Source organism: Thamnophis sirtalis, unplaced genomic scaffold (assembly GCF_051295495.1).
Source record: "Thamnophis sirtalis isolate CommonGarterSnake01/CBP01778 unplaced genomic scaffold, rThaSir2_p1.2 scaffold_11, whole genome shotgun sequence".
Classification (NCBI taxonomy): Eukaryota; Metazoa; Chordata; class Lepidosauria; order Squamata; family Natricidae; genus Thamnophis; species Thamnophis sirtalis.
In genome coordinates, this window is record NW_028261391.1 from 37,230,357 (window position 1) to 37,253,185 (window position 22,829).

Consider the following 22,829-nt stretch of genomic DNA (forward strand, 5'->3'; position numbering starts at 1 on the left):
TGAGTGATTCTTAATAGATGCCTACTGCACGCTACATATGAAACTTTAAAGATTTCTACATAGTTATATGCAGTGTTCATTAGGCAACCAACCATACCCAAAAGCTTTTCTCTCTGTTTCATCCAGTGTGCTCCAGGTGGCTGCCTCATTGAACTTGCTCAGGAACTTCTTGTCATCATGGTGGGAAAGCAAGTAATTAACAACATTCAAGAAATCGTTATCCCGTGAGTGCTATGCTCTGACTTTATACTTTTTCTATCCATTCCAATCAGTGTTCTTGTACAAATCAGGGGTGGGCAAACGGGAGCTGCAATTAACATGGAAGGGATGGAGGCTACAGCTCTGCAATATATTGGTGCTGCATCATTGTACAAGAGAAGGGATTTCATTTCTATTTAAAAACAACAACAAAACTTCCAGTTCCTCCCATATGTAATCATGGGCCTTAGTAGTTCCTGGGAAGCTGAAGCAATTAACGACTATCTCATCTCCTGCTCCATATGGAACATTGTAAAGATAATTGCAGCACCAACATTTCCTTAGAATTATGGAACAGGCAATTTTCTGCTGAAAATTCTTCTTCCCATTCTGGGGTTTTTTCATTCATTTCTATAGTCAAAGCACAATTGTATGTTTGTTGTCCATATCCAGTTGTTCTGAGGGATGGTTTTGCCAGTTCATTTCCATAGTGTAGGAGTACAAGTTTTTTTAAGAATGGGTTAAACCCAGCAAGAGAAGAATGAGAACAAAGTTGCCATTTTTGAAGCTGCTAGGCTTGATCAAAGGAGGAGCAAAATATTAAGAAAATTTGTCTGATAGGACAAAACTTCTGCAGTGGGTTTGAGAACATGGCAAGCGATTGTGTGTGAAAATGTTCTCTCATAAACCTGCTTTAGACTTAGCTTATAATTTCTATATTATCTTCTGCCCTAAAATGTCAAGAAACTCCACCCTTAATTTTTGGCAATCATGCTACTGAAATTCAGAGATGAAGCGGGAGAAGAATGTGGGACATAAAAAAAGAGGCTTGGCAACTGCCTGAAGTCACAAACCCTGTAAAAGCTAGCAAAAATCATTGTAGAAATGTAAGTGTGGGAAAAGAGAAGCCACTCCCTAGTTACTTTGGCAATTACAATTGCTTCACAAAATAATGTTTTGCATTTTTGCCGAGACATAATTATTTTTAAATATGTGCAAACTTTGACAAATACAGTGAATAGAGCAAACACAGATATGAGTATGCACAAGTGTTTCTGATGTGTACCACATTTACAAATAAAAATTAAAATGTTGGTTTGTTGTTGGTTTGTGTTCAGCTTTACCGGTAAACCAAGGTAGTAGCAAGTTGTTAGCTTAGTCTGAATGAAGTTTGGGCTGTTTATATCAGGGGTGGGTAGCTCCTGGTTCGGCCTGGATCGGGCAAACCAGTAGTAGCAGCAGCAGGAGGCTTCGCCCACCCGCCCGGATGCTTATGCTTATGCACAGAAGCGTTGTGTGAATGAATTGGTAGTAAAAAAATTTGGAAACCCACCACTGGTTTATATGTACACAAAAATTGCTGTATGAGATGGTCTTCCGCATTTCAAAATTGCTTCCTTACTAGAATCTATAATGAGAAAGGGCGCAGTGAAGAAATGTCTGAATTTAATATTCATAAGGGAATATATCCCCCTATGTTAAAAAAAAAAAAGATCAAATGAATATAGAAGTATTCCACAGTATTCCTGTGAGAAGGGAACAATTATATGACCATACTGTGAAATGTTCCACTGCTGGAAATAACACTAGTTTCTTCCTATATAATTTGCCTACAGCAGAGTTGTGCAAAATATTTTGCTCTTGGAAAATGTTTGGCACCATCAGAATAGTATCAGAATAGATCCTTGTCTCCTAGACAGATTTTGACTTTCTTAACAGTCTGCTATGCAATAATTTCCCCCCTACCTGACCATCAGAGTTCCAATGCACATTGCTCCCTTTTGCACTTTTGTTGCATAATGCCTCATTTCTAATTGACACAGTAGTAAGAGCCCGAAGAAGTGACTCAAGATTGTCTCTCAGAGCTATTTGATAGAGATTAGAGATGGATTACATTTATCAAATGTGTTATTCACCAGTATTCCAAGGTCTTTTTTCTCTCATGGATTTCCAAGTACAATTCATTGTGTTATGGAAAATATTCTTCTGGGGGAGGAGCCTGTCGTCGCCGGGGGCTCAACGGAGCTCCCCTCAGAGTTCTGGTCTGTATATCTAAAAGATCAATAGATATCTCCCCTTTCAGGCAGAAAGGGGCAGGGAGGAGCTCAGTCGTTAGGATCTCTTTGTAATTCATAGCCTTTTCTTTTGCTGTGAACGGAGAAGAGGTTCAACAAAAGCTGAGCTTTTTTTTTTTTTACTCCAGCCAGATCTTCTCAGCTGTTTTTTTTTCAGCTCTAGGCAGGTCGTCCTCCCCCTTCAGAAAATATTGAGACCCAGCAATAAAAATTAACATCCGTTTTGAGTACCAGCTAGTTTAAGTCTAATATACCTGCTGATTTATCTTATGAAGACGAATGAGGATTCTGCCTGGGGAAAATGTACCTATCCATACAGACATCGTAACAACTATATTGTGCTAGACTTCACATTCAGCTTTTGTCAGTATTTTAGATGACATTCCACCCAAATCTTCACTCTACATTTTGGATGTATCTCTTTCTGAGCCAAGCACTTCTGTTGTCATCTTAGTATTGCCAGCAGGTTGCACCTATTGCAGGATTGTTACTTTTGCATCAATTCCAGTGGTGTTACTTCTGTTCCATTGAATGGTACCTATTCCTTGTGATTCTGTGGATAAAAGCTACCCTGTCTCTTTGCCACATTATATAATTCTTACATGATGGTTGTATTCCTTTAGCCTCCAATATTCTGTCTAGCCAGCTCATACACTCATGGATTCTTCTTTTTCCATTCACCTCGCCCAGCATTACCAGTTTTTCCATAGCTGTATTAACCTGTATGACTCCACTGCTACCACCTAATAATAATAATTACACAATCACTACAAAAATGTTATTTCCATGATGCCATGTTATTGTTGCCAAATCAGATACTTTATGTGGAAGAAGCAGGAGAAAGTTGTACCCACTTACACTAGAAGAGAGAAAGAGAGAGAGAACTGGTATTGCTGCTATTGCTTTTCTATCATGCATGTGTTCTGAGTCCAAGGTCATGAATGCACTCAATCATAACCAGCAACCCTAATATTGACCTCTATTATGGCCACAGTTCCCATCTAGTGATTCTGCTAGATCTGGATCATGTCAGATATTATAGATCCAACAGAGGCACTAAGATAGGTGCCATGGTGGAGAGAAAGAAATAAACTAGTTAATGAGACTTGTAGAACAAGTCCTTGGAATACACTTGTCCAGACCCCCATAAAACTGAAGCACCACTGCTAACATTAGAACAGTGTTTCTCAACCTTGGTGACTTTAAGTCCTGTGGACTTCAACTCCCTGAATCCCTGAAGTCCACAGGACTTAAAGTCACCAAGGTTGAGAAACACTGCATTAGAATTTTAAAAACATTATTTTATCCTGACTATATTATTTTTATAAATAAACATGTCAAACATGTGTTACACTCCTTGCTTCTCCTATTTTCCCACAACAATAACCTGCAAGGTGAGTTGGGCTTATGATTCAATTGTTAGAGGACACTAAGCTCAAAAAGACCAACCTATGGCTGAATAATGGGGCACAAATAAAAATATACTTTATCTCATTTGCATCCGGATATTATTTGATCCTGTCACTCTGCCTGAAAAAGATTATCCTAGATATTCTAGTAACTACATTTTTGTGTTTTCCATAGGAAGCTGAAAACATGGAGGCATAAGCGAAATCTTTCTGAAAGCAATAAGACAGGCCAAGACAACGTCACGAAGCAATTCTGGGAGAGCGATTATAAACTGCTGCCCTATAATGGTCTCTTCGATGAATATCTGGAAATGGGTATGAGCCACCTGGGGAAATGGGAAACTTAAGAATAGTTTTCTGAAGATTTCTAGTACTGTGGCCTCATTATGGAAGGGGGATAAGTGTGTATATTCTTGGAGAGATTAAAAAATGCAAGAATTAAAAGAACAGTGAAGAAAAAAAACTGAGCTAAAAGAGTAATTAGGGAGAGAAATATGAAAATATCTTTCTCATGAATTACCCTAATCTTTATGCAGTAAGACTTGGAATTTATAACTCCAACAAATGGAAAAATGGTGTGAGCGACTGAAAAGCCCTATTAGACAGTTTCTGCAATAAATGTAAATATTTGAGGCAGTGTATAGAATTTATCTGAGCTGTATTATAGATTCACCAACCAGCTTAAAATATGTGAAATGAAAGGTCATTCATTTTATCCACATTAAAATGGATGCATTTTAGTGGAAAAAAATATTACCATACTACTTGGGGTTTCAGAAAGAGCATTTCAGTCCTGCTTTTGCTGAAATCTCACCTTGGTCTCCTCTAAATTATTTTTTGATAAGGTTATTTTCCTCAAACTCTGGAAATTAAAATGTTTTATTCCATTTCAGTTCTGCAATTTGGCTTCATTACTATCTTTGTTGCTGCCTGCCCCCTGGCCCCTCTTTTTGCTTTACTTAACAATTGGGTGGAAATTCGTTTGGATGCTCAGAAGTTTGTTTGTGAATATCGACGTCCAGTTGCAGAAAGGACCCAGGGCATCGGCATCTGGTTTCATATCCTGGAGGTCATCACACACTTGGCAGTTATTAGTAATGTGAGTTATACTGGTGTATACGGGAAGCAATCAACAGAAATTGTACAAGCATAGCAGCTACAGTCCTGAAATACTGCAGTTGGATTACACTGAATTTACAATTCAAGGTTGTTTTGATTGAGTTGAGTTTACTTACATTGTAGCTTCCTGTTCCCAAGCAGATGAGGATTTAAGATGAACTCAAAATGACCCAGTTCTTTGGGGACAGAACTGGCTTGCAGTTATTTAAATACCAAGTGGTAGAGGAAAAACACTGTAAGTTACTGATAGAACATATCTTTATGGAGCGGGCTGGTTGGTTGTTGAAGAAAGTTGGGATTGTGTTAGCAGGTATCCTGGGGAAAGGATGCTCTGAGAGACAGAAATACCCTGGAGAGAAATGCTTCTTGGTTTCTCTACAGCCCCAAATTTCCTTTTGGATATCATGAATGGAAATTCTCTTAGACTTGGTCCCAATATAGGAAGTCATCAGTAGGTTGGGTAAGGCTAGGTAAGAAGCAATGAACTAGATGCTCAGTGACCTGATCTAGAATGAGCCTGTTTGTGTTTCTAAAACTGTTGCTGAAAGTACAATAAGTATTTATTGTGCCATGAGTAAGAAGCAAGTTCTGTGTTTCAGTCACACAATGCTTAAAAAAATAAACATGTTCTTCTTTTAGGCCTTCCTGATTGCCTTCACTTCTGACTTTCTTCCTCGTCTCTATTACCAGTACACTCAGGCTAGCAATCTACAGGGCTACATTGACTTCACCCTGGCCTATGCCCCTAAATCTTTTGACTTGAAGAACAATGTCACATGCAGGTGGGATCTCCTACTCTTGTAGCTGATGAGGATAGCTGTTTAAAGATTAGTGAGTGAATCTATTGGAACTAAATTGCTTGTTTAAAATTCAGAGTAAGCTCTGTCATGTAATAGTGTCAGAATTTGAATGATTTTTGTCCTGGCTTGCTACATATTGATTGAGATATTTGTGTGTAAAGTAGTAGTATACACCGTTAAGGTTTACTCTGTAATTGCCAAACATGAAAATATCCAGTCCCATATTACGTGTTGTCAAACATATGAAAAGATCTAGTCCTACATTATGTATTTATTTTTTTTAAAAGCCAGGTGTCTCAACTGTGCTGCAAACAGGGAAATCCAATTCTTTGGGTGGCTCTTTCCTTGCTCAAAATCAAGTACAGGCAATCCTGGCTTAATAGCCTGTCACTGGGCAACCATTAAAAATTACAACTTATTTCCCAAAAGCGACTTACGATCCTGTTTTGAAGTTAGTTGCTGCAACACCTTCACAGTCATGTGTCCTGACAACTGACTGCAGGAATATTGCAGCAGCCTCCCCCACTCTCCCCATCCTACTACACTGAGTACCTGCAGATATTGGGCCTGCTCCCTACCCCAAACCATCATCCATTACACACTTATCTTTTGAAGATCTCTGGATCTCATGTTGAGGAAGGAGAACAGGGCACTCATTATTGGACCACATGGCTGCCTCCCAAAATCAACCACAATTTTCAGCAATGCCTTGTGGTTGCATTGAAATGGTGGCCACTTTCACGAGACCACCACTTGGCCCAAGGACAAGTTCTGCTTCTTTGACACGGTCTGCACAGTGCTGAGGAAAACTCTAGTAGAACTCCAGAGATCTTCAAAAGAGTGCAGAGGAGGCTCAAACTCTGAGGGGTCCTGAGGGCTCAAGCTCTGTGGGATACCTGCAGGGAACTGGTGCAGAGATGTGGAGACTCCAAGAGGGAGGATGTGCATCACACAGTGTTTCAAGGAGTGGGGGGGGGGAACTTGGGATGGCAAGGGCAGGCAGGCCTACTGCATCCCTGTTGTTATTGTCATAGGTCAAAGACTACCTGTAACAGGAAACGCTGCCTTATATTAATTCAGAATAGCAGACAGAATGCACTGCACTAAATTTCACCTGGGCTAGTTCAGCTAAGGAGAATTTGTAAACAGAAAGTGGAAGCAAGAGACATCAGAAATTAATCTGGGAAACCTGTGATTGCTAAGATGATCGTTGCATTGTTACTTTGCATGGATTTTGAAGCACTTATCTCCACAGGTACCGAGCCTATAGAGAACAAAATGGCAGGTATTCACTACCTTATTGGAATCTACTGGCAATCCAACTTGGCTTCATCATTGTATTTGAGGTACATTGCATTTCAAGATATTTTTCATATACTTATTCCTTAGAGACCTTTTATTAGCCATTGCAAAATTTAGTACATTTAAAAATCCTGTTGGTAGTATTGTTTCTTCCTTATGTTAGCACTAGTATGTTAAAAATGAGTCATACTTCATACTTTAGATTGCTTGAAAGAAATTTGTGCTGTTCTGAAACTAAAGAAATTATTTGGACATAAAATACATCAAAATTATGGTATAAATTATGCTATTGGAAAGGGTATAGCACTAAAATTTTGTTCTAGTGATAGAAGTACTAAAGGTTTTTCAATGCCAGAAATTCTATAAAATTTTGGAAGGAAAATTGGTGATTATGGAGAGAATGCACACCCACCATCTCATGTATTCACATTAAAATGAACCATCACCAAAAATTGCCAAACCAGTAAGTAAACAATCCAAAGCTCACAAGCAATTGTTTTCTAAGGAGACCTATACCAATTTTCATATTCCTTGGCATAATGGAAAAATCTTTCTGCAGAATACTGTATCTAATTGGGGTCATCATAATTCTATAGGCATGAGGTTTCCATTTATTTCTGCTGTCCATTCACAATAAATTCCTCCAACTTACTTTTACCTCTTTTCATAGCATGTAGTTTTCTTCATTGCACGTATGATTGATATGATGGTACCTGACATCCCAGAAGCAGTGGCAATAAAAGTAAAGCGAGAACAGTATCTTGCTAAACAAGCCCTGGCTGAGAATAAGGTAAATCCTCCACTATTATGAAAACAATGACCCTTAATTTGAAAAACAGGACACAAATTGCTTAAGATCATTGTACTTCTATGGGTAATAGATTTTTACGCTGCATATTCCAATTTCTTCCAGAGAAATGTAATTTTTGTATTAGATGAAACTACAAATATTGAGTAAAGTTAATCTTGAAATAAACTTTGTATGCAAAATTAATTATCACTTAGACTCTTCCCTCCCCATTTCTTTTCCTTAGGTTGAGTCTCCTAGAACCCTTTAATAACAGTGTTAAAATGATTTATGTGAATCATCACATTTCCATTGACGAAAACTTCCTACTATTTTGTAATTATACATATATTTCTGTACCATACTTACTGTGTCATGGTTTATTCAATTAAAATTTAATAATTATATAGTAATCGAGGTTTGGGTTTTATAATTGTTATAATATCCATGTTATTACTCTGTAATTTCTTTATCATTTTTATGTCTTTTAAAGATAGGCTATTCCTAATATTATATAGTTTAGGTTGCTTTTTTGTCTTACCTTATGCTGGTTGAAAGCTGAAATACAGATTTACTAATAAAAATTAGGACTTCGGTTCCTTTTCTTCATGGTCCATTTTTCCTCCCTTTCTAAATAACGTTGCAGTCTATGAAAGAGTATCATTTTCTTCTCCCCTTCAGATTACTCCTAACACAGGCCTTAATTACATTTTCATAGAAAATTGCCCCACAAAAATTCAGACTCATAGGGTTGCAAAGGACCTTTGAGGTCTTCTAGTCCAACCTACTGCTCAAGGCAGGAGTCCTTATTTCACCCTAGACAAATGGCTGTCCAAATTTGTCTTGAAAACCTACAGCAATGGAACACCACAGCTCCAGGAGGCAAGCTGTTCCACTGATTAATCATTCTCCCCATCAGGAAATTCCTCCTTCCGAAATATTAACCACTCAAGCACACTAGTCATCAAACCATCAAACCTGTTACTTTATCTGATAGCTGAATAAACTTTCATTCTTTAGGGTAAACTCACTACTTATACAACTTTGTTGATCCGAAATATTTACATATATTAAACCATGCAACATCCAGCATCTCTTTTGGTGGTTTTTTTTTTTTGCATTTTCTGGAATGGCAGAAACATTTAGGGAATAATTTCATTGTCATGAGCCTTGTTAGAATATTTTGTCCAATAAAATCCACTTTCCCAGAACTAGATGCTGCATCACTTTTAGGAATAGAAAATTCAAAGCACACTCCTTTACACTTCTGTGCTAAGGCATAACCATCCTTACTGTCTGTTTGCCTTTACTGAATTACCAGAGCCCCTCCTTGTGGGACATGGGCTGTCTACAAAAAACAAAAAAACCTTCTTAAGATATCTTATATTTTATGTTGTCGCACATGTATATATTTTTTTCAATTACTAAGAATTTACAGTAGAACTAACAAAATCAAAGAATGCAGTCGTAATGGCCCAACTAATTTTCAGACCATAGCACTTGTCTTAATGTCAAATTAATAATTGCTTGCTAATTAATTTTTTAAGCTAATTTGAATCATGTTTCCTGCATTTTAAGTTTCCAACATCGAGAATTAATCATAATTTGCTCTTGGTGGGACCTAACCAAAAAAGCAGATTAGCATTATTTTAAATTTCTGAAGATCAAGGCTTCAACCCCTTCAATATAAACACTTTTGTCTTCAAAAACCGAATTACTATTTAGCCTAAAAAATGTTGGAGAAGTCATCACAAATTTGGTGATATTTTGTCACCATAAACTAAATGTGGGAAGTGGAACACTACCTCTGCTTAAACTGCAAATTTTAAAGCATCTGTATATCTATCTTACATGCAGTTACACTTAGGTGCAACTGAATAAGAATTTAAATGTGACAAACTAAATAATGGCTAAACTGAGATTGGATCCTGTCAGATATGCATATCACTGTATAAAATGGAACTTGAGGAGACTTATTGTTATTACAATGGTCATGTATATTTCTTTGGTAACCTCCCTCAGCTCTCTTTGATGGAAAAATGCATTATACATTTCTTTTTCTTTGTGGGATAGGCTCTCATTGAAGTGATAGATGTTGTCAATCCGACCCAGCCTGGGGAGAAGGTATCAAAATAAACCTCTGAAGATCTGGAAGGATGTGGCCGAGACCAGATTATCAAGCTTCTACACAAGAATAACCTTCATGGAGAAAGCAGTGTAAGCTGGCATAGTATGGACATGGAGCTATGAATATGTTAATTATGTAACATATTGCAGGTATAGAATGTGCCTCAAATGTTTAAAGCCTCACAAATTTCATCCATATTTACCAAAGCAATGATTTCGTGTTTCTTGGAGAAAAACAGCACCAAGAAAATTACAAGACGTAACATAAGAATTTGTAATCTGTGTCTCTCCTACAACAGAGGTTACTTCTAAATATAGTGAAATTCAGCAATTGACTACTACTAAGATCAGCTGTTATTTACGATAATATAGGAATCTCTGGGTTTTGAGGCAGTGCATTTTCCAAATAGTAGGAACCTGCAACATTAGAACAGCTCATACTGGTTTGCTTTCTTTAGTAAAAGAAAAGCAGATTAGTGGATATAGCAGCATGACCTCTTTAGCATATGACTCTAGTCATATGCTGAAGATTACTGCCATATATGAAGTCAATTATGAAAAGGAAACTTGCTTTCAGCTATCTTAGAGGGGTTTTTTTGTCTACAAAAGCAACATAGAGTTGTAATAATCTTCACATCCAAACCTCTTTTAGCTGGAATATATTTCAACACTATGAACCATGAACCTGCAATCTTTATCATGCTTAAATCAATACCCCTGCTGACAAAAATTGAAAAAGCAGCTGAGATAGGTATAAATTTGCTTATTACACTTTGGAACAATATAGAGAAGCAAGGGTATATATTTTATTAACAGGACAGGTAGAAATTGTAATTTGGAGTGATTTTTTTAAATAAAAAAACACACAAAGCTGTTTCAGGTTTTATTTTTTAGAATTTATAAAATTCCAGTGTCATCCATACTCATGAGCCTTTATACACGTTTTGCATATAATCTCCAAATTCCAAAGTTAAGGCCAAGGGATCATTGCCATGGAAACGTAATATGGAAGACATTAAGAGGACATGGAGCACATCTCCACAGATCAACTGCTGCACACTACATGGGACAGAAGAGTGAAGTATTTTTAACAATTTGAACAGACGGCAGCATTAGAGCCATGCTCGATGGCAAGTAAGCCCAAAACACATGTGCAAGTGATGTGTGACATTCAAACACCAGGTCCCACTGGCAAGGCATTAATACTTCTACCCTGTTTTAGACTCCTGCTCAGATAGCGATAGGGCTTCTCCTGTCCCAAGTGGAACCATCCTAGAGAAACAATTTCTCTGCCTTTCACTTAGGTTTATTTAAACTGAGAGGATTTTTTTTCTTTTCTATGGACTAAAAAGCTAGATGCTTTATAAACCATCTCTCAGCATATATTCTGGGACACAAAGGACCTTGGGGAAAGATACAAATGGCTCAGAAAAGCTCTTCAGAAGAGAGCAGGAAAGACAGAGAGCAAAGTTGGCAACAGACCCAGAACTGCTGCCAGCACCTTCAGCAGAAAAGAGAATTGTGGCTAGAAGAGCAGCTTTAAAATACAAGCAGCCTTGTATCAAGTTTATGGTAGCAGCTAGAGTGCAGCAACTACTGGTGTCAAGACAACAGGACAAACACTTGTTGCCAACTACAGAAGGCTTTTGCTGAATATAGGTCTAATCTCCCACCCCTGCCGCTGGCCATCAAAAAAAAGACTTCATCTTTAAGACTGAACTGCAATCAAATTCTTCGATTTAAGTGAAAGCCACTCCTCACTTGCCTCCCTCCAAGGCTTAATCTCTGTTGTAAGATGAGAGACCAAACTATGTGGCAACAGTTAAGATCATCTTTGCCAGCGGAGAAACTAACTGCCACATACATAGCTAAAGCCACACACATATATATTCCTCTTCTCACAGAGGAACAATAATCATGATATCAGGAAGCAAGAGGAGCTATCTGAAGAAGCAGGCCACTGTCATACTGGCTTGAGGTAGAAAGAAGGCAATAGTAAAAAGCAAAAGACACACCTTAACCCTGGTACTTAAATGCCATCACTATCAAGCTAGGGGGAAAAGGGCAATGCACTCTTAACACTGCACTAGTCACCCAACATCCTTTGTGACATGCTAACATGGCACTTTTGGTTGAACCAAGTTTTCTCAGATCCAATAATACTGTCAGTTTTCCGGCTCTGTTTAGCCATACTACAGTTGGGAAGGAAGGATAATGCAAAAAAGTGAAAAGGGGGGGGGGAGGAAACTGATGATGAGTTGCAATTCAGTACTCAACCCAGTGAAAGAATGTTTGTGCACTTAGTGCTGCAATTAGCACGACAAGGACTGTGACCCTGTTAGTGCTTTCTGATGTCTCAAACTCCAGGACAAATCATTGCTCTCTCAGATAAAACTCATTATCTTACCAATAGTGGAATTAGATGGACAATTGGGGTGGGGGTGGGGGGAAGCTTGGCAGTGAAAAGGAAAAACTGATTGCCCACTACAAAGATAAGGCCTTGGAAAAAACGGCAGGGAAGGGGAAGAGCAAATATTTTGGCTTTTAGAAAGTCAAGGAAATTGGTTTCCTGAGGTTGAGAGACAGGAAGTATATTCCTAGGTGCAGTAAAGGTGATCTCCTAATGGAGGTTAGAGTGCTTTATATAATGTGCTAGGGGAGGCTTGGTTACAACACAATGACTCACATGATAGGCTGAAATTTGAAAGAAAAACTGTATGTATTTCAGGTTGGAATTAATATGGAAAGTTCTGTTCCAGGTCAAGGGGAAGAAAAAAATGTCAAACAGAAGCATAGCGAGGCCTGAGTATAAGGATAACAGAGGGAATAAGCACTCTAGTTTCATTAAGAGACCCCTCATTGACAATCTGCACTAGATCCAGCCAGTAGGGCAGAATTCAGGAATTATTATTTTTTTTGTGGCAAATGGCTGGATACGATTGCTGTTTTCATGTTATTATCGCTTGGGACCCCATGGCAGAGTCTTGGGAGCCACCTGAGCTCCAAAACTTGGAAAATCTTCAGAACTGCTCATATCTGGGGCCTGCAGGGAAATAAAAATGAAGGACAGAAGTGTTTGATTAATAACTATAAGAGTAATTTCACTTTTCCAAAATTCAAACCATTGGTAGTTCTGAAAAGACATCAGTAATTCAGATACTACATATATTACCGTATAGACAATGCAGATATTGCAAAAGTAATTCCAGTTAATAAAGCTTGAATCAACAAATACTCTCTGGATTCAAAATTATATTCAGGAGTCTGTATCCCACCCATATTATTACAAAGAGCCAAAAAGTGAATCATAGTTCACAATTTTCTACAATTTAGTATTGAGACTGTAATATTCCAAATGCTCTTATGTGCAGGACAGAATAAAAAAATATCCACGTCATGTACAGCAATAGCTGAAAATATATAGCTTATTCTCTTCCTACCAGTGCAACATCAATGCAAAATGGAACTAGTGGGCTACCTAAAAACAGTTTATTTTTTCCAAAGTTGAAATGATTTTTTCCCATGTATCGGATATGAATTTCATGCCCACAGACCATTGTGTTTTTATCTTCAGCCCACACAGGTCTTAAGTCCCCACTATAAATGTGGGTGTATTAAACCAACATTTAGTAATATCTTTATTACACTGACCAGTATTTTATACAGTTTTTATGACAGGTTATGAGATTCAAAATGAAAATGAATGAATGTTTTTAGAAAGAAAGTAAATGAAATCTAAAAATATAACAAGAAAAATACTAAAAATCTGAACACTCAAAAGCAATAAGTTTTTAAGAAGAGATTGGACAACCATTTGTCTGAAATGGTAGTGTTTCCTGCCTGACTAGGGAGTTGGACTAGAAGATCTCCAAGGTCCCTTCCAACTCTGTTATTCTGTTAAATTAACAACAGAAATGGTAGAAAATAATTCTCTCTCACTTTGCCTTGGCTTTCATAGAGGTTAGAATCTAAATGAAAGACTCAAGTGAGTCCCAATGTTTTCTCCCATTCAAGAAGTGTTTACTACATAAACAATTCCTACCTTCTCAGCATTGCCTGCTGTCCATGGGGCATCTCTAACCACAAATCCCTTTGATGCAGCCTTAGCTTCTTCATGACCAGGTGGTTTCATGTAGACTTGCATTGCCTCATTATCTACTACATCAGCCAGCTGCAATGCCAAACAAACAAGCATAGCTGAGTTAGCAGAGTATATACACGAACACAAGAGTAATGATGTAATTCTCCTTTACAATATTTTGAATCCATGTAATTAAGTAATACACATACATATTCCTCCTCCCGATTTAGAATATGATCAATGGCTTCGTCCACATTGTCAGGGAGTCCAGTCACAGTCACGCAGTTGGGATCAGCCGCTCCACTTTGAGGAAAACGTATATCCACCTGGAAACAAAAATTATCTCAGATATGGTGACCTGATATATTTGCCTCTCTTTCCCATTTCCCTTGAAGTTGTATATGCCAAAAAGATTGTGTGACTAATGTGATTACAGAATGCAGGGAGAAACTAAAATTGTTTGGTTTCTCAAAGAAAGGACTATTCACATTTAAATCAACAAATAATGCCATATTTATAGGGAATCTATGTGCATCATTAGAACCATGTCTACTGTGCTTTGAATAGTATTCAGACCACATTCAGAGTTATTCTGGAAACTGAAGAAAGATACAACATAGAAGTTCCTTATACACCACTTGCTTTTCTTTATTCAGTTAAATTACTTACATGTAAATTTAATTTAATTTACAATTAAAACAGTTACTGCCAACTTGCCTTCCATTGAGGACCTTTCCATTGTACACTGCACGAATCAAAAAGAGGGCCGTGAAAATATTTACAGACCCCTCGCATCCTGGACGCATCCTGGACGTAAATTGTTTAACTCCTACTCTCAAAACGACACTATAGATCACTGCATACCAAGACAACTAGACACAAGAACAGATTTTTCCTGAACGCCATAACTCTCCTAAGCAAATAATTGCATCATCACTGTCAAACTATTCACTAAGGCTGCATTACTATTACTATTAGTCTTCTCATTGTTCCTACCACCCATCTCCTCCCACTTATCTACAGGATTGTAACTTTGTTGCTTGTATCCTTACGTATATTGATTGTTTCCCGATTGCTTATTTGTACCCTATGACTCACTAAATGTGGTACCTTATGACTCTTTATAAATGTATTGTCTTTTTTTTTTTGCTTATAAAAACATTTGGTAAATCTATTCCACGAATGGCAATAGGATTAAGAAGGTTTTGTTATTGAAGAGACATAGGCTGATAGATGGAAGAATACAAATTGAAATTAGCTAAATCTAATTACTCTTATTTGTAATAGATATAGCTGAATAATAATTGATATTGATAGTAATGTATGTAATGTGGAGTTGACATGATAAATAATAATTGGATATGAGAAGGGAAGGTTGGAAATATTTTTGGACTATATACAAAGGTTATTAATCACAATAATTGTTACTATTAAAAAATAGAATAAAATATATACAGTTAAATGTTAACTAATATGGGGAAAATGTTACGATATACGACATAATTACATAAAGAAGGGAGAATGATCATAAACTACATTGCATGGAAGATGGAATTTTTGGTATTAAATATTATGGATGTTCAGCTAAAACAGGATATGAGGATTTGATGTTAATAGAGGATTTTACAAACAAGTAAATGAGATGTCAGCATGTGGTTATGGACTAAACCTTTGGCATAGTTAAGGATGAAGGATGTTTAAATAACTGTAGTCAACTAAAAGTGGAGGTATAATGATGTCAATATGGTAAACATATGAGTTAAGATATTTGAATTAATATGAATGATGATATGAATTAATTATAATATGAATTAATGGAAGAGATGCACCAAAACATGTTGCAACCAGCTGATATACTTTTTTTTTTTAATGATATATACCTGTGTTACTTTTTTTTTTTTTTGGTTTTTCTTTTGTTTTTTGTTTTGTTCTTTTTGTCTTCTTTGTTTTTTTTTTTCCTTCGATTTTTTCTTTACCCACTGGTGTGGGCATGTATTGTTTAAGAAACAAAAATTATTATTATTATCATTATTATTATTATTTTTAATAATAATTATAGTCAAATGAAAATAGATATATGATGATGGTGACATGTATGAATATTTGAGTTAAAATGCTCGAGTTAACATGAACTATGTTTCTTGACTGTGGAAGAGATGCGCAAAAGTCTATTTGTAACCAACTGATACACTTTCTATAGCATGTAAAGAAGGATGTTGTATTTGTTTTAAATTAAAAAGTAAAAAAACTTTAATTAAAAAAAAAAGTATTGTCTTTTTATGTACACTGAGGGCACATGCACCAAAGACAAATTCCTTGGGTGTCCAATCACACTTGGCCAATAAAGAATTCAATTCAATTCTATTCTATATTGTTTTTCTCATTCATCTGCTGAAGCAAAAAAACCAAACAACTTAGCTATTGCTATTGATAAATTGATTTCTAGCCAGATGGCACAATGTTTTAATCACCTTGAATTCATCCATAATTTTGCGGATAGCTTTCCCACGTGCTCCAATAATGCGGGCATGAACACGATGGTCTAGGGTGATGTCTTCAGATATCATCTGCTCCAGTTCACCAACAATCTTCATGATGGCATCTCGTGCAGATTCAGTATTTTTCTCATAGCCTGTTATGATAATCTGATCCTGGGCCTAAGGGAGGAAATGTTGATCATTAATGATAGGCTCTTCAGGTTAGTAGCAAACAATGCAAGCAAAATATCTGAAAAGTCCTGCTTTGGAAATAGCAGTTGGAACAAACCAGGTAACATAAATATATGCTAAACAAAACAAATCCACTCTGAAATTTTTGACAGGTTCCCATCCTTTCTTCCACACCCAGTTCTTCACCTGAGATTCATCATCCTTGTCTGGGAACTGTATAGTCACATCATGTTCTGTGCGGATTTGGGTGATCACTGCCCCTTTTCTGCCAATGATTTTAGGATGGTATCTGGGATCCACAGCAACTGTTAACTTAAAGTTTCGCAAAGCCTAGAACAATGAAGAAGTTTAGGTTTTAAACATTTTCTGCCTCTAACCAAGCAATTTTACTACTACTCTGACAAATACAGTACAATGGATATTTAACAAAACAGCTATCAATATAACAATATGTCCATACTTCTATGAACTTCCTTCCAAACTATAGAGATTCTGCTTTTATAGCTACTCTTAATAGACTTTTATAGTGATGATCATAAGAGCCTGGGCCTTTTCTATGATGGCCACAATTTTCAGAATATCTTACTATAGAAGGACTGTATGGTTGTGCCATGAGTATTTATAATAGATGTTAAAGATCTAGCTGTACTAATCTCTAAAATAAATATATTCATTTTAAAATGATTTTGCCATTACTTTATTAAATTGAATATTAGTCTATATTATTTGATCTTGTAAACTTGCTCTCCCCAATTGGTGTCTAGCAGGAACAAGACACTGATAATTTTAGGAATGTAAACAGTCTTGTTACACCAGGTTGGAAAAGGCAATTGCTGAAAACCGTACTAAGGAGCTATTGTTTGGAAAGAGTATAAATATAATCTTGCCACTTAGAGCAATCTCATCCAATCTGCTGCCCTTCAGGTGGGTTGGATTGCACCTTGAATCACAACCATCAAACATTGTCTTTGGCTAGGTTGGTTATTCTTAATAGGATTCGTACTATATCACAGCTTAGTAACCTCAATATAAGATGATACCAAAATATTTCATTCTCTAGTCTTGAGTCATATATCTAAAGTTCTTTCAGAAATTGCAGCAAGAGTTGGTGAAAGTAATGATGATGTCTTTACTTATACCCATTGCATTTTTTTGGAGAAATCTCTTGCAGCATTATTTTGCCCCAACTTGCCTTTGTGTAATTTTAGTAAAAAAAACTGCAATCTGATTGACTCTCCTAAACTTGGTTCAAACATAGTGAGTGTTAAAGGAGACAATAATGCCTGCAAACATTATCCAAAATAATCTATTTCCCTATACTCTGTCTCAGTATCAGATTCTAAAATATCACTTGCAGTAGTTCTTAAACTGGGGGTAATTTGGGCATATCCTAGGAGTAATGGAGTAATTTGTAACTGTTGTTTTATGAGTCAAGAATCTAGTTTGGACTGCTGTTGATGAGACACGAGGAAGATAAAAACTAATACAAACCTATATAAAGTTTGTAAAAATCCATCTTTTTGCCTACAATAATCTCACTGCATTTTATATCATTTTTATGATATAAGAAAACCCAAGTTCCATAAATTTTTCAAATTTTTTGTCCATGAATCCCAAAAGAAAAACCTCTGGTCTCAATTATGTATTAATCTTTAAAATCCTCTAAATCAGTATTTGAATCCAAAATTTTACAAGTTTTTTACACAAAAAGCATGCATGCACAGCAAGCATGATAAAATGCCCCTTCTTGTTCACATTTCCAACCTAATTTGAAATTCTTTTATAATTCTAAATAATCTCTCTGGTGGCATATATAATAGTATATAATTTTATGAACATTCTCTTAAAGATGATAAAACAATATAAATTTCAATCATTTCAACCACATGTTTTCTATTGTTCTTTTTGTATATTATAACCCACATTTTAGTTCACGTTATGTTCCTTTAATTCACTTGCTCCTTTCCTTTAATTTCAATGAATGTTTATACATATTAGCAATTATGTTTATCATTTGTATACAGTTGTCTCAAACTCAGTCTTACAATATTCAAAACAGTCTGTTTTCTACTTTAAATCTTTCTAATAATTGTAGATAACAAAAGCATTGATAGCTATGTCTCTCTGCTGCCAGTTCTTCTCTTGATTTTATTTTACCTTTCTCTTGATAAAATTCTAATATCTCACAATAAATTAGCCACTTGTTTTTGTCTGTTATTTCTTGTACTTCATATGCTGTTAACCATAAAGACATTTTCAGGAACAATTTGTGTTTATATCTATTTCAACACAGCATATCTAATATACTGTAATGGTTTTTAAAATCCACATTAACCTCGAATTGTTGGGCCACCATTTCCATACTGGTTATATATTTCTAATTCCAAAAGTTCTCTATTTCTCAGAAACATGTACTCTTTCATCCAAATCAAACAGCAAGTTGCAAAATCAATTTCAAATCAGATAAACCTGCTAATGTACCAAATTCTTTTAATATGCCCATTAATGTTTCACTTCTCTTTAAAGAGTTTTCCAAAAGCAGCTCCAAATCAACTGCACAAGCCTTATAAAAACCTAACATTTTCTAAAAAAAATATTTCATCCCACAATCCTATAATAGTGTTTCAAGAACCAAATAAACAAGAGAGGAGACTATTTTCTTCTGTATGCATGTGCTCACAACCAAAGAACTAATGTGCTGAAGCTGACCAGGCTGTTTGCTAAGGACGTTAGCCAAATGAATACCAATGGATGCTGATAGGCAGAGGCAGAATTTTTCCCCCCTCCCCAAAAACTAATGTGTGTCTTGTACTCCGGAGCGTCTTATACTCTGAAAAATATGGTACTTGCATTCCAAATTGTTCTTAAACCAGTACCTTGATCTAAATTACTTTTAAAAAATTTTTTTAATTTTTACAATCCTCCACTATTGCTTCTTTCTATAGCAATATTTCATTTAGTATCCATCTAAAAGAACTAGATTTCCTTTTAGAAACCAAAATCACATAATTATGATCCCAAAAAGAGTTAAACCTTCAGAACTCCCAGAAGCCAAATTATTTGATGTTGAAATCCAAATAATATCTATTCTTGAGCAGGATCTATGCTTTTCAGAAAAGTATCTAACTTATCTCTTATCTAATCATTTGCTAGGCAGTATCTTTTCCTCCACATCTCCCAAGGTCTTTCATACATATCATTACATAAGGCTCCTGCTAAGATTTTTCTCTACAGACATATCCTTAATTAAAGCATTTTTACTAATAGTTATTTTAAACTTTAACAAAGCAAGAAACTGAAGGACATTGACAAAATCACTATAATTATTGTCTAATACATACCCGATCTTCTTGCTCAGCTTGCAGTTCCTTCACTCTCTCTAAAAGTCTGGCTTTGGCACGATCAAGATTAGCAGCAAGCCCACTTATAGAGATGATATCAGATTGAAGCTCAGGAGCAGGAACTTGGATGTTTACCTAACAAATGCAGATAAAGAATTGATACCTTATCACAAATGACATTTTTACAGGTTTCCTCAACCTTCAAAAACGTCATTATTCAATGAGTTGGATCTGCCAAGCTCTTAAATAAATACAATACTATTAAACATTAAACAACCTGTCATCCTCTGGGTCATTGTTTCGGAGATATTTCCTTACCAGATTCCTCAATGCCTTCAACAATGGGAGAGATACTCAGAGCTGTATCTGCCTCCAAAGTTGAACTATATAGTACAATCAAACATCAAAGGTTGGCCAAAGGAATTTTTAAAATGACATTTCATATTATATTATATATTATAAATTGTTTTATGATAATTTTTATCTTAACCAAGAAGACATACAACAAAGACATTACATGTAATCCTAGACTTATGACCATTTATTTAATAACTGTTCAAAGTTACAATAATTGGGCTTTGCATTTATGTCTGTCACAGAATCCCTGCAGTCACATGATCAAATTCCAGGCACCTGGCATGCATTTATGATGCTTGCAGCATCCAAGGATCATGTGATCTCCAATGACAACCATCCCAAGGGGCTTGATAAAATCAGTGCTGGAAACCAGATTCACTTAATGACTGTGACCAAAAAGGTTGTAAAATTGGATGTGTCTCACTTAACAGCTCCACTGCTTAGTGACTTACAGTACCTCTAGTCCCAACTGTGGTCATAAGTCAAGGATTACCTGTACTCACCTCAAATTCATCCATCATTTTTCGTATTCCAACACCTTTTTGACCAATGATAAAACGATGAAGGTCAAAGGGAACTTCTACTTCGATTGTAACTGGGACCAAAGCCTGAACATGAACACAAAAAGTATATCAAGTGAGTAAAATATGACAAAAAGCACATGAATTGAACCAGCAATTAAAAGGCTAAAAGGGAGAAAATAAAATAATTTATATAATATAATCACCAGCCAGCTGTATAGCTGGCTTATATTTAGGGATTTCAAACTTTTTTTTTAATTCGTAAGAAATTTACAAAGGTACATGCAGTGTCTGCTATAAACAGCATAATTTTCTTTGGGAAATCTAATTAATTAATTAAATATATGGACAACCATAGGGGAGACTGGCAGAGCCAGGGGAGGAGTTAAACAAGGCATCAGTTTACAGCCCTTATGCAGCTACAAAAAGACCAAGTCCGAGGTGGCACAGTGGTTAAATGCAGCACTGCAGGCTACTTCAGCTGACTGCAGTTCTGCAGTTGGGCTGTTCAAATCTCACTGGCTCAGGGTTGACTCAGCCTTCCATCCTTCCAAGGTGGGTAAAATGAGGACCCGGATTGTTGTTGGGGGCAATATGCTGACTCTGTAAACCGCTTAGAGAGGGCTGAAAGCCCTATGAAGCGGTATATAAGTCTAACTGCTATTGCTATTGCTAAGTCCAACCTCCCTTGAGTGTTGATGACCCTTATCTAACTCTAACCAGGTGCTAACTGTTGGTTGACTAGATTCCTGTGCATAGGCTTTCAGCAATAAATCAGTTAATTTGAGCCCTCATGTGTGGATCTGGTTTTTCCTGCTTGATAACAAAATATTCGAATAACATTAATAACATTCTACCCAGTTTATGGTAAAGATGAAAGAAAGATGATATTAAGTGTTCACTGGAGTTGGGCAACTAATAAATTTAAATAAACAAATAAAATGAAATTAATAAAGCTTCCTATAAAAGGTAAAGTTTCCCTGACCAGTTTTGTCGATTCTAGAGCACAGTGCTGATCCCTATTTCTTGGCTGAGGGAGCCAGTGTTGTCTTATACTCAGCCCAAAAAATATGCCTTGTAAATATAGAGACAAAAAGAAAAGAATCCTATTTTCTAGGTAGGCAAGGTAAGACTTTTAAAACAATTACTTCTTCTTCAATTTATATATAGATTCCTTTTCCCTGGAAAGTTTGCTTTAATCAGAAACTGGAAACTGCTCCTACCTTACTTCTTTTGTTCTTTTGTCCCCTTTAGAATTTCTTTGTTTTAATAAGAGTTCAAAGCTTCTCTCCCTAATTGAGAGAAAGTTGGGGAGTATCTTTGTGCCTACATGAGAGAGAATCTCTTCCCCATGAAACCACTGATTCTATGTCTGGCAAGCAGCCTGTGCATATCTGAGATTCTGGCCTGACCTTCACAACAGAACAGTTTGCCCGATTACTGCTGCTTAATTCAAACCACAAAACATCAAATAAATACTGAAAGAAACATTGGTTTCTTTCTGGGCTATCAAATGTTTTTACTCCATAATGTAAGTCACAACTCATTAGAAGTCATTTTACTACATTTTTCATTTACCATAATTGACTATTCTGTTTCTGTAAGCGGTTAACGCAGACTACCTACTTGTCAATAAAAGTGTCTCCGGAAGACAGGACATCTTGCACAATAGCCCCTTGAGATTTAATATGAAGATCACTTTACAGTGTTTATAAATAAAACTGATTATATTTATGTGTTTAGATATGGGAGGACATTAAGATAATACAGATATCCAATATCCAATCTTACTTACTTGGAGGGCCTCTTTTGCTGCCTCGCATTTCTCTTTACGACCAGAGATTATGATAGTATCACATTTCTTTGGGGAGCCAGGATCTATTTCTTTGTACTCTTTCCCTTCATTATTCTCTTTGTCATTCTCATGTGCTACCACATCTGCAACAGAAGCTGTGTTTGTAGGAATAAGAATAATAATTTAGTTACTATATATGGATTACATTAAAAATATTTATTAGCATCTCCCTTCTTCTAATTTAAATC

The 22,829-nt window shown here is 36.2% G+C and overlaps 2 protein-coding genes across 5 annotated transcripts in view; one reads left to right on the plus strand and one right to left on the minus strand.

The window, feature by feature from the left end:
- ANO7 (anoctamin 7) overlaps positions 1-14,978 on the plus strand; it is a 43,685-nt gene extending 28,707 nt beyond the window's left edge. Inside the window, exons 17-24 of one of the 3 annotated variants that reach the window (XR_015698026.1) lie at positions 127-224; positions 3,858-3,997; positions 4,576-4,781; positions 5,441-5,583; positions 6,857-6,947; positions 7,574-7,693; positions 9,764-9,907; positions 14,601-14,978. Coding sequence is in view for 2 of the 3 variants with exons in the window: in XM_087725536.1 (XP_087581662.1) it covers positions 127-224; positions 3,858-3,997; positions 4,576-4,781; positions 5,441-5,583; positions 6,857-6,947; positions 7,574-7,693; positions 9,764-9,826 (861 nt within the window). In the remaining variant the exon portion in view is untranslated. Of the gene's footprint in view, positions 1-126; positions 225-3,857; positions 3,998-4,575; positions 4,782-5,440; positions 5,633-6,856; positions 6,948-7,573; positions 7,694-9,763; positions 9,937-14,600 lie in introns of those variants that run through there. The other 2 variants (XM_087725536.1, XM_087725537.1) reach the window with 2 other exon arrangements.
- Positions 10,688-22,829, minus strand: part of HDLBP (high density lipoprotein binding protein) — a 55,754-nt gene continuing 43,612 nt past the window's right edge. For both annotated transcript variants that reach the window (XM_014076582.2, XM_014076591.2), the window contains exons 21-28: positions 22,582-22,736; positions 20,769-20,873; positions 19,909-20,043; positions 16,754-16,897; positions 16,370-16,555; positions 14,108-14,224; positions 13,860-13,988; positions 10,688-12,860 (exon numbers count right to left, since the gene is read on the minus strand). In XM_014076582.2, coding sequence (XP_013932057.2) covers positions 12,774-12,860; positions 13,860-13,988; positions 14,108-14,224; positions 16,370-16,555; positions 16,754-16,897; positions 19,909-20,043; positions 20,769-20,873; positions 22,582-22,736 — 1,058 coding nt within the window. In that variant the 3' untranslated portion in view covers positions 10,688-12,773. The remainder of the gene's footprint in view (positions 12,861-13,859; positions 13,989-14,107; positions 14,225-16,369; positions 16,556-16,753; positions 16,898-19,908; positions 20,044-20,768; positions 20,874-22,581; positions 22,737-22,829) is intronic.